The 13,397-nt window shown below is 35.7% G+C and overlaps 1 protein-coding gene across 9 annotated transcripts in view; it reads right to left on the reverse strand.

The window, feature by feature from the left end:
• LOC117986294 (monocarboxylate transporter 14) overlaps positions 1-13,397 on the reverse strand; it is a 57,458-nt gene that overhangs the window by 38,099 nt on the left and 5,962 nt on the right. For 8 of the 9 annotated variants that reach the window (XM_034973129.2, XM_034973127.2, XM_034973125.2 and 5 more), the window contains exon 2: positions 865-1,147. In XM_034973129.2, coding sequence (XP_034829020.2) covers positions 865-1,147 — 283 coding nt within the window. Of the gene's footprint in view, positions 1-864; positions 1,148-12,346; positions 12,441-13,397 lie in introns of those variants that run through there. The other variant, XM_069501821.1, reaches the window with a different exon arrangement.

The following is a 13,397-nucleotide window of genomic DNA, read 5'->3' on the forward strand; positions in this document are numbered from 1 at the left end:
ACATTCTATGAGAATAATTTCGTTATTTACGTTAGGTAAAATCAGAACAACACGTACAAACGAACACAGTAAGGGGTGATTTATGTTAGAGCGCGCCGGGCCCGAGCCGTGCCACGTCCGACGCGCGGACGATCCACGGATTGCAATTTTGTATGAAGAAACGTAGCACGGACGAGGCTCGGATGACTCGGCCATAGCACGGTCTGATGTAACCTCATACAAATTCCCAATCCAGCACAGTCTAGCATAAATCATCCCTAAAGATCAATCAACGCTAAGCGTAAATAGAACCGGAAATTCTCAGAAACTACTAGGTAGAAACTCTTAACTTTACTATATACATAATGTTTATTCATTATGCATTAATAGCTATTAGTATCAACAAAGGCATTTTATGCAGATGGGTGACTAATGACTACTGGCTACAGTCGTTGTATATGAAAACGTGACTTGAATTGATAGGAAATAGACAAAACCGGAATCAATTGACGGAACATGGATGGAACGCTGCAAACGATGCCCGTTGAATTCTGTGTATAACTACAAAGATACATACACCTACAACGATTGTAATCTAAAACTGCCTATAGTTGGTCAATTCATTATCATATCAGCGAGCATCCACTGTTGAACATAGGCCTCCCCTAGTGAGCGTCAACACATCTTATTCTAAGCCTTCCCATCCAGCCGCTTCAGATTTTGCCCCGATCAGTTTGGCTACTCTACCACGAGTTTGGAGTGCACTGCAGATTTTACCGAGAAATTTTGCTTCCATATAATTTTCCTTAATTCTACTACACATGTTCTTAACACCATGCGAACTATGTAATGCACACAATAACAAAGTCAAGTTTCAAAACTTACCCGCAGCAAGATACACTCCGGAAAGCAAACTTCCAACCCACGCCACCGTTCCTTTGCCTTCGCCGAAGTACGTGACCAGCTCCGGGAGGAATATTCCAAATGTGTACGCAATGCCATCCACCACCAGGTTGCACATGAAGGAGGCGAAGACCACCACCCAGCCGTAGCCACCGTCGGGCGGTGGTGGAAGCTCCCCATAGTCGTAAGCCTCGTCATCGTCAGCGTCTCCTGCTCCCTCGGCTGTTAGACGTGCTGCTTCTTCGCATGATGTTTCGCTTTCCGTCTGAAATAACGAAAGCTTACATTCACTCTGGCGCTACATACAATGTTAGTTTCAGTATAAGCTGGCGCACGCTGGCGTCGATCGCACGCGCTGCCGTTTGCGCGGCTCGAATCAGCTGATACATGCGGTAATTCATAGGTGTCCAAACTTCACAGACCACTAAGCCTAAACTTGCAGGATTTTAAAGTATCTTTTAATCAAAATATAGCGCAGTGTAAAAAATTATTGCAATCCATTCTGTTACTGATTCTGAACAAACAACTTTCAGGTTTTGCTTATATTAAAACTAACCTTGTATGTTACCTTATTTTAATTGAATATCCGAATAATAGCTTTTATGTGTTGAGAGTGTGCAATTGAGAAATTACAGATTGTTTCGCCAGATATACCTTCGCTATTACCCTATTCAAATGCTTACAGGCTACCAAAATTATTCAGTCGCGAGGAAAGTTAGCAGGTTTCAAACCGTACCTGTTAGGATTCGAATAGGGTTATAATAACAAAGTTCTTACTTCTTAACTATGTGGGTTGTTTCATAAATTAATAGATAGGCTGTATTGTCAGGCACGTCATGTTCACGAACTATTCTTCTAAATCCACGAAGTTTATTACAATTTAGGTAGTTCTATTCGTTAAGATATTTGAAAAGATATGGCCTATCTGTATCATTTCTTGATCGATGCACAATCTTCTTTCTTGATCTGATTGATCGAGAAAGATGATTGTGCAAAACAAGATTTCTTTTGGAATTTCCAAGTTGCACCCCATCATTTTATGGCCCCACTTATTACATATATTGTCTCTACGAATTGGATCCTTTTGAGGCGGTTTCCTATTATCAAGGTGAAACAAGATACGATAAATATAATGGTATGTTGTATGTTTGACTTTATAATATAAGATTACGACAAAACAAACAATTACACCCGACAAGGAAGGTGGTAATCAATCATGTACCAAGGATGAATGGTAGCGATTTTTCTATCCACTACCGACTACAATACCGCAAATCGAACAACTTCTGAAGGTCCTCATATTCAGGATTGTAAATTAAACCATCATTAACTAATACCAACAAGCTTCATTGCTATATAACTAGGTAAACAATTACCATTTAATATCTCAATCAAATCATTCCTTACGTATCAAGACTTACATATTACATTCTGAAGTCATAATTTATTATGTGTTTTACATATTGACTTTTATAGTCCCATAATTAAACGCTTCATAACGTTGAGAGTCGCTTATCAAGTTGTATATTCAACAGATTTGTTTAAACTATGCATCACAAAATATGTGTAATACTGACTTAAACGTGAGTTTCAAAGATTCTTTAACGTCTTTAATTGGAAGTTATCTGTTTCAAAGTCGCTATCGGTACGCGAATGAACTCATCGATCTATCAATTTAGCATCATTCATATATCATTTCTTATCGGATCATCCAACCCATAGCTAATGATATATATGAATGACTAGCTGATGCCCGCGACTTCATACGCGTGGATTTAGATTTTTAAAAATCCCGTAGGAACTCTTTGATTTCCCGGAATAAAAAGTAGCCTATGTCACTCTCCAGGTGTTTAACTATATCCGTGCAAAAAATAACGTCGATCCGTTGCTCCGTTGCGACGTGATTGAAGGACAAACCAATAAACCAACAAACAAACACACTTTCGGATTTATAATATTATGGGTACTGATGTTAGATTGATGATTTCTTGCTATAAAGCAACTTAAGACCTCAACGTCTATCAGTTTTTCGAACTATGTGCCTACCTATTGCTACTGCAGCTTCGCACCCACTGAGCTATATCGGTAATTCTGGTTCTCCTACGGACTTCATTACTTAGTTATCAACTTATCAGACATCACTGGATATTAGAGCCGAGAAGCGAGATAAAATCATAGTGAAGCGTAAAAAAACTATGTTATCTATATTATTGATCGGTTGGCAACAACAATTATTTTTAAGGCCTGCATAATTTTTCCTATGAGCATATTATGTAACAAATGTTAAGGGGACTCAGTTCAGTGCTTTCTTCATACAAATGTAGGAGGGAAATTACAACAATAGTCGATATTGTACGCACAAAACTAAGAATTATATCGATTTATCTCGTCATTATCTAGGTTTATTGATATATAAAACATTGAAAAAAATATTGATTTAAAAGTTACGAGGCCCAAAAGATTCCTTTTTTAACACTAAATTAATGACAACTTTGGGCGTAAATAAATAAGATTAGGGATATGAAAATTCTTTAACAATTTATCATTAGACGTAGTTTATTTATTCTTTAGTTGAAATAACTTTACTTTGCAAACATAAATTCAGCAGTTTTTTCTCAAAAATACTTTACCTAAACCCTTTTCACGCGCTTGATTTCGGTGAAAATCATCGTGCCTCTCAACTTTCTCATACAATGTCAAGTGAAAAGCAAACATGTTACCCACGTGCGCTGCCAATTTCGGTCGAGCGTCCTGCGTCACCTTAAGTTGATCTCGCGCTCGATCTTGTTGGCGGTCATTGTCAAAGCCAGGTTTTAACACTAGTCGTAAGGTCACGTTGGGCACGTGATGCGAGATAAACGTGCTTTGTGTGTGTATCGTAAAACGTTAATAACTACGTTGGCTACTATAAAGTATTATCGCTGACAACTGAATAAAGCGTTTCGTGTTTCTGTTGTTTTGCTTATCGATTAAACGAATGAATACATAGTAAATACCTAATACATTGGATACAAACGAATGGATTATGTGTTTTATTCAATTGCTCTATACATGCAATTACATTTCCTCTCTAATAAACATTATTCTTTCGTTTATTTTAAAACAAATGAATGTGTGCAAGCCACGAGGCATTAATAAATAGTCAGTGCGAGCAAAACAGATCTCAACTGGGCTTATGTATTTAAACCTTAGTCTATGACCTGCGCAAACCATTTTGTAACTTCAGCCCCCCGATTGTAAGAAAAAGGTATTCATCGTAATCGTAATCAGTACCAAATTCTGCCTCTTGATTGGCTGTGAAAAAATGTGAACAGCATAATGAACAGTGAATTCAATCAATCAAGGGATAGATAGAATTTACTGTCGATTAAGATTACGATGAATACGTTTTTCTTACATAATCGGGGGGCAGATTGGACTAATTGTTTTGCGATCACTGTGGTGAGATGAGACTATAATATTGTGGCCTTTAGTGTTTGATCTTTTGATCATCGTCTTATCATGGTAATTTTGGCATCTTTTACCACCTAGGTACTTAGAAGATTAGGTTCAATAGAAAACTGTTGTCATTATTTCAACCATTGTAAATATCTTCAATAAGTAAGTAATTTGGATACTATTTAATGCCAAAACTTAATACAAGGTCTAAACGTAGTAAAAATTGTGCCTTCGACTCATATTAATCTTTTATCAGAGAAGCAATCAGAACAGATAACACCATAAAGCGTTCTTATCACGAAAGCAATCTGGATAGATAATACATCGTAAATATATTATTTTTTATCGTGATCGGGCGTGAAATCAAATTGATACCGTCTATAGATCACCCAACTAAATAGTAGAAAAACGTATTACTACTATCTTGGCTAAATTTACCTCACTTATTCCGAATCATCAAGTTTCAATTTTCATAGAAGTTTTACCTCGGCCTTCCCAATAAAGCATATTACAGAAATTTTGAATTTGCAGGATGCTAATTGCTAACTAATATGGCTTTGCATTGGCATGAGGCATTAAATTAAAATATGACGCATATTATGTATCGGAATTTCATTTATTTATGTCAAAGATAAAATATTCGATGAAAAATTATAAACAACTAGCTTCCCCGGCGAACTTCGTACCGCCTAACAGTCGATTCTTTTTCAGGATTTTTTTTTAAATTTTTCTCTTCGTAAGAGCCGTCCCCGTACTTCAAGGAATAGGAAAGATGAAAAAAGAATTAGCGAAATCGGTTTAGCTGTTCTTGAGATTTGCGATCAGCAACACATTCAGCGATTCATTTTTATATATAGAGATGTCAATACCTAAAAACTGTATTGCAAGATAAATGAATTGATAACTTCAATGCAGTAAAAAGACAGTAAAAACAGCAGCTCAGCGGTAGAAGCGAACTGAAACCCGAATGTCCGATGATTCAATCAACACCACAGTTGCATTGCATACCGACTTGTATATTACGTAACAATAACATTGGCTAATATTCTTAAAAAAACTAAGTTACCTTTAAAGGGAAGAAGGATTGCAGAGATTGAGCAATGCTCTATAATGCTTTTTTTAAATAAAAATAGCGAGTAAACGAGCAGGTGGGTCATCTGATGTTATGTGATAATCGCCGCCCATGAACATTTGCAGTACTAGAGGAACCGCGAATGCGTTGCCTACCTTTCAGGAATTTGTTGGTCCGCCCCATGAATAACCCCATGTTGTAATCTAATAGAAATGCTTGACAAGTGAACACCAAATAGGTAAACAAAAGACGAGTGAGGAAGTTATTTGGCGCTTCTAGCAAAATAAACTAATATGATAAATCTACATACAAGAATAAAGGATTAAGATATATAAATAATTCAGTACGTGAGACGTTATCACTAGTGACGGCTGACTTGAATGACCCAGAATTAGGTAGCTACTGAACAATGAAATGTAGTGAAACAATAACACACACCTGGCTTATCAGTTCCTTATTAGGCCGTACATGATGTTTGTACTAAGAATTTAAGCTGTATTATGAAAACATCCTTATTTTTTATGCGTTTGGGTATTATATATTCTGTGGTTTGGGTTAGACAGTTACTGTTAGGTATTTGAGTTGTTGATTTTTCGAAATCAAAAGAGATATTCTGGTAGACCACGTTTTTGAAGAAATTGAAAAAAATCGATCAAGTGCGAATCAGACTTACACACAAAGAGTTTCGTCCATCATACAAGAAATAACACTATGACTTTTTTATTTTTGTGAAAATTTCAACTCTCTACCTATTACGGTTCACGAGATACAGCCCGCTGACAGACAGACGGACGGACGGACGGACAGCGTAGGCTTAGTAATAGGTCCCGTTGGCACCCTTCGAGTACGGAACTTTAAAAACTCTAACAACCAAACGTTTAGACTTTTTGCGGAATTGCAAAATGGCCGGAGATAGAAAAAATGATACCTGATCCTGCCAGCGAATAACCTATACCTATACCTAATACCTACTGTAAATACATATCCAAAACATAATGACTGTATCTACTCATTTAAGAATGACTCAGATCAAATGAGAGGAAAATTTTACACGAGGAAATATTCATAAGATCTACACTCTACATTAATGAATAATGACAACGTTGAAGCTACGAAATCAACACAATTTTTTTTTCGCTTGAGGCAAATATTATTGAACGTTTAGTTGGTGCTACTCATTGACGTTGGAAGGCCACCCCACTGTTTGATATATTCTGTGGTGCTACTCAAGAGTCAAAGATACTTGATAAATTTTACGCTACAACAAACATAATGTGTATTTGTTGAAATATAACTAAGCAGTCTGGGCTATCATACAATATTGATTTCTTAAAGACTCCATTAGAATATTGTTTCTATTGATAAGAAACCTCATGAAACGAATGCCTGAAAAATGAAAAAAAAAATAGCTATTGACAAATCATAAACAAGATAAAATTAATAGCCTGGTAACCAGACAACAGAACTGACCAAAGATATGGCAAAAATAATCATGGTAATATAATAATTAAATAATGCGTATCGATTAACGAGCAATAAATCGTTGATAACCAAACTATATCAAACGAATTCGCCACACAGATCTAAATGAAAAGCTGACTGAACGACTGATTGATCTATCAAGGCACAGCTATTGACCGGATCAGGCTGTGGCTTGCAGATAGCTATTATGACAGGCTTTTTAAAGATTCAACTCCTAAGGGGGTAAAATAGGGGTTGGAAATTTGTGGAGTCCACGACAAAGTCGCGAGCATAAGAGAGTAATATAATAAAAGATGAATACATTAAATTATAAGAGAAGTCATTTTCCGGCGAAAAATTATAGATTTGGGAATTTTGTAACTTTATCATTATTTGTTCGAAAGAAGCAACGGGTGTCGCTAATCATAAAAGAGTGCCAATAAATATAGATTACCAAAAAATACTTAGATTACATTTATCACCTTGGTGAGATCAATATGAACAAGATAACAGTTAATTGCCGAAAACCTATTTTAAGTGGTTCGTAAAGAAGAGGCCTACACGATTTTATTCCATCAATCATCCAAAAAAATTCATTCTGCGGGTAAAATGTAGTTAAATAACTATGGGTCGTCTAACTACACAATTGGTTTTTAAGAATTTTTCATATATTATCTTGTAGATAATGCCCGCGTCTTTGTGTCTGTTGAAAAAGTAGTTTTTGTTTGTCTCCATGGTTGTTAGATTTTTTTAAATCCCTAAAAGTAGCCTATGGCCTTTCCCGGGATGCAAGCTATCTCTGTAGTCTGTACCAATTTTCGTCAAAATCGCTTAAAGGGATGGACCGTGAAAAACATGGAAAGCTAGCAGACAGACACACACTTTCACAATGGATATTATAATTATGGTTTTACAGACAGTCGACTATATTACGGTAGGTACAGTGATTAGAAATACGCTTTTTTATGTTTTTTTAATTCTAGCCTAATGTGAATATCAGAACATAACCTAGACTATAAAGTTTAGATCATCTAACAGGCTGTTCCATCTATGCACTTGCGAGTTTTCCTGGTGACCTTTATATTGGTTTACACATAGCTGTTCAGTATCCTGCGAGTAGCATCACATCACATTATGCTCTGCATCATTTAATATGCGGAAACTCAATACCAACATAGAATATACAAAGTATAATATTGATAGCACGTGTTTATTCGCTTTATCAACATTCCTCAACTATAAAATAAAAACCGCGAAGTTAAAGCAAGCGACATGAAAGTGCAACAAGATGATAATGAACAACTAAGTACTTAAGATGAAAATTAAGAACTGTATTCGAAACGATGGATACTTAATAGCACAATTCACAATGCCTCCCGCACAACACAATATTGCTAATGACTCCTACTCAAAATTAACCCTCTAACAAATAAACCTGGAATAGCGGTGGAATAGTTATACTCTGTTTTGTCTTTTTTCTTGAAATGTCAAATTACTGATGACAGAGAAAGACAAAATAGAGTATAACTATTCCACCGCTATTCCAGGTTTATTCGTTAGAGGGTAAAAGTTTTGTAAAGGATGAAAACAAGGAGTAAACTTACCTAACTTATAATATACTAGCCCGCGACTTCAGCCACGTGGATATAGGTTTTTTAAAAATCCCGTGGGAACTCTTTAATTTTCCGGGATAAAAAGTAGCCGATGTCCTTTCCTGGGATGTAAGCTAGCTCTGTACCACAAATTTCATCGAAATCGGTTAAACTGTTGAACCGTGAAAAGCTAGCAGACAGACAGACAGACAGACACACTTTCGCATTTATAATATTAGTATAGTATGGAAGTATGGATTTAAACTAAAGTTCTACGTAATAAGAAACGGAGTAGTTCTACGTATAAGTAATAAGAAGTACATTATCGTCTAGCTCAAGGATTTCATTTACTATCAAAGCAATAAATACCTAACTGAGAATCACAGTAGTTACTGAATTCAGTCTTCGACCATTTTAATTAATTTTATTTGTACCTAGAAGATCAAACGTAAAATGTTTGATAGTATTAGTTTTAGAATTCTCATGAAATAAAAAAAAATTTACAAAAAAAATAAAAACCGACTTCGTTACACAAACACTAAAAATTGAAAAATAATTTAATTTATTACCGAATATATTATGTATACAAGAGTTAATATTATAGTTCCATAATAATACTTTTTGGTGCCGGTGCCAATTAGCTTTAGCTGCGCGAATCGTCTAGACTTCATATTTTTATGGGACTCCACCATGGCACCTCATTGGCACCGACCCCAAAAAATATTATTATGGAACTATAATATTAACTCTTGTATACATAATATATTCGGTAATAAATTAAATTATTTTTCAATTTTTAGTGTTTGTGTAACGAAGTCGGTTTTTATTTTTTTTGTAAAAAATTTTTATTTCACAATTTTTAGTGGCCCCATGGAATTATGCTATGACTGGTTAAAAGTCTACTGTTTACTAAGCTATTACACTGATCGCGAGCAATTTACTCTTATCCGTTGAGGAGTTCCAGTATCTATCTTCGAAGATGTTCATCAGATCTTCACCAAATTGAAATGGGACCAACTTTGAAGTATACCCTTTCAAACAAAAAAAGAATTTTCAAAATCGGTCTAGGCGTTTTCGAGTAATCGGGGAACATACATAAAAAAAAAAAAAAAAAAAAAAAAAAAAAAAAAAAAAAAAAAAAAAAAAAAAAAAAAAAAAAAAAAAAAAGATTCCGACGAATTGAGAACCTCCTCCTTTTTTTGAAGTCGGTTAAAAAGAACTAAGAAGTAGGTATGTAAAACGTTCAAAGAGCGTTCCGCCATCCATTCCAAGTAAGCCGGAAAAGTTGCCTAAGGAAGCTGCTGCAGTGACCTTTGCTTGGAACGTTTGAATTTTTCATAGCATGCAGTCACATAGGAACGTTGATGTATGGAATTATTCAGCAATAAAATGATTTCTGGTATAATAAAAATTACTGCTTTGAAAATCACCATTGAGATTTAATAAATAATGTAGGTATAATTCTCGACTTCATACGTAGGTAGGTATATAATATGTACACCACAACATGACGAGGTAAATATCGAAATAAACGAACAAAGACCAGCAAGTTAAATGAACCCTTTGGCATTGATTTTTTCATACAAAAGCAAATATTAATACTTTGTACTTTTAAACAACTTGAAAAACAAAGCAATAAACGTTTTCACAAATTTCAGAGTTCAGAGCGAAAGTATTGATCTAACAAAATTTCGTAACATAAACAATTTACAAACACACTACATATATTTCAAAGGCGTACCATAACTACTTTGCCGTTCAGAATAAGAATTTTACTCTCTTGCGTTTAGCTAAAATAGACGCCTTGCTGGAATGAATATAAATAGTTTTATACTTTATGGTTTAGATTTGATCTATCCGCGAACATGTCCTTGATCGGAAGGTACGCTGCCAGCGTAGTAACGCTGGATAGTTATTGTAATTGCACAAAGCTATTAGCTATTGATCTCGCATCCGTTTATGATGCAACAATGATTAGCAGTCATCATAGTTCTAGCACCGGACGTTTTATGGGTTGGTCGTAACCTTAGATTCTATACTACTTTATTCAGTCATTTACATTGCGTAGAGCAAAACAGATGATATGCAGATCTTTATTATTAGGTACCTACTGTTTCAAGTGTCAAACTGTTTCTTAATCTAAAGTGGGCTGTACACTCGCGGCGCGAACGGCGCGAAAGCCCGCGATAACTGCGAATCACGTTTCTAGATGTTGTTCACGCCTTCGCGTTCGCGCTTCGCGCCTTTCCCCGATCAGTGTCCGTTTTTTGGGTCGCGACAAAGGGTTTTGGACAAAGGAACGTGAAAGCATCTACACTATATCCATAGTCATAGTAAGATTTGCGAGTGTGGAGGGAAACATTTCACGCGTGGATCACAGCATATATTCACGGCGTGAAATAACGGCGCGACTTCACGTGCGAGTGTAGAGCCGGCTAAGCTATCCTGTACTTTCTCCACGCCTGAGCAAAAGCCATCCCTCCGATTTCCTCACGCCATTATATTCTAATTTATGACTTACTTATCTGATTACTTAAATATACTATACCAACGCGGTACAACCACTTGGTCTACACTCTACAACTTGAGATTTTTAAATATGGCGGTTAACTTTATAATGTACCTACTCTCTCCATTAAGAAATCCCCATTAAAACATTTTAAAAAATCTTTAGAGATCTTTAATAATAACCCAAATACACGCGGAAGAATTCACGGGGAAATATATATAACTGTTTTCGCAAACAATGAAGATTTAATTCCAATAACTGCATCAATAATTTTAAAGTAAAACAAAATTAAAAGGTACTGATTCTGTTTTGATTCTGTGTTGACTTCATTAGATCTCCCATAGTGAGGCCTCACGTTTTCTGGAAATATTCACACTTTAGGCACGTGATGTAGATTGGCATTGATTGATTACGACCTGCGCATCTCGACCACACAACTTCCTCCCATGCTTCCAACGAATCGAACACATAGTAGGTACCTCCTTGGGATGTCAGCAATTATTCAACGGAAAATGGCTCTTAGTGAGTTACCTACTCTACCATTTACCTAATACTTGACCCAGAAACCTCAAAATGCTCAAAAGGACTAGTTAGTTATTGGCAATTACACTAACTAATGGTTCACTGGAAGTCCTACTTAATCTTGTCAACCCAAATGTAAACACTTAAGGCTGTGTTCTAATTGGGCATGTTTTGGAACTGAATTAAATACCCTTACTATAAATGCTTCAAATTTACTTCCAAAACGGTCCAAGCAACCCCTCCTACAACGTATAAATACCAAATGAATTAAAAGATGTATCATGCGATGAATTAAATAAAATCATTTTTAGGGTTGCGTACCTCAAAAGGAAAAAAGGTACCCTTATTGGATCACTTCGTTGTCTGTCTGTCTGTCTGTCGTGTCTGTCAAAAAAACCTATAGAGTACTTCCCGTTGACAGCTAGAATCATGAAATTTAGTAGTTAGGTAGGTCTTATAGCACAAGTAAAGGAACAAAACTGAAAAAATTAAAATGTGTTCATGAACAAATAATTAGTATTTTCAACTTTCAAAGTAAGAATACTATACCAAGTGGGGTATCATATGAAAGGGCTTTACTTGTACATTCTTAAACAGATTTTTATTTATTTTTATGCATAATAGTTTTTGATTTATCGTGCAAAATGCCGAAAAAATACGACTGTTGTACGGAATCCTCGGTGCGCGAGTCTGACTCGCACTCAGTCAGGCGGATTTTTTTAATATTTCAATCTTGTGAAGCCGGCTGATAACTCAATCTAGTCTACAATCTAGTTTACGGAAAATTTGTAAAAATAAAATGAATGCGAATTTTAAGCCTGATCTGATGCGCGTCCGATAAAGCGGTTAAACGAGTGGAAGAGCTCTTACATTCTGTGCCATTGCAGATACACCTACTAAGCACAATATCACTAAAAAGTGTCTGAGCACAAAAACACACTTCACTCACTTTAGCTGCAAATCAACTAAGAACGATATCACTCACTCCAAGACCTATATAGGATAATTTGATAAATTATATCATAATCGAAGTGTATTGATAAAGTAGACTTTTATCACTACTGAGTTATATAATACAATATTTAAAGATAAAAATGTCTTTGTATTTAAAGTGCACCACCCGCTCAGAAGCGGATCACGTAATAAGTGAATCCTCATAACATTGTAAATAGGTGCTTATTAGGTTTATAGATAATAACCAATTTATATATATACTTATTTACTAATGAAATGACTCGAGGTTTAACTAATTAATAAGTATTTACTGTTCAATTAGCGACACAGTATAATTCAAACTTGGTAAACGACGTTTGTCGTAGCAAAAGTTCGTTAAAAGTAAGTTGTACCTAAACTATTTGAAAAATCTGCAACTTAAGAAATTATTAAGAAAACATGTTACGAAAATGGACTAAGAACCAGCACATGCCAGACCTTCGTTATTTTATAAAAGCTGAAAGTTTATCTGCGTATTGTCCCTAACAGGGAGGAACGATCAGTGACTATGAAGTTTGGATCAAGGTGTCTTTGGGAGACAATCAGTACCCTATTATAAATTCGAAAGTGTGTTTGTTTGTTGGTTTGTTGGTTTTTCCTTCAATCACGTCGCAACGGTGCAACGGATTGACGTGATTTTTTGCATGGGCATAGGCTACTTTTTATCCCGGGAAATCAACGAGTACCCGCGGGATTTTTGAAAAACCTAATTCCACGTGGACAAAGTCGCGGGCACCAGCTAGTAAGTAATAAAGATGTAAAAAAATCTTACATCAAAGTATAAAGTCTAACTTTTATATATTTTCTTCGAAATAGTATTACAAATAACGTCGTGCAAAGCCAGACACTAGTATGGTGGCAACTGGCAACCCATTGCCAGACACCCTTAAACTTTTTAACTTTAAGGGCGTTTGGCAGGGGGTTGCCA

Source organism: Maniola hyperantus, chromosome 11, assembly GCF_902806685.2.
Source record: "Maniola hyperantus chromosome 11, iAphHyp1.2, whole genome shotgun sequence".
NCBI lineage: Eukaryota > Metazoa > Arthropoda > Insecta > Lepidoptera > Nymphalidae > Maniola > Maniola hyperantus.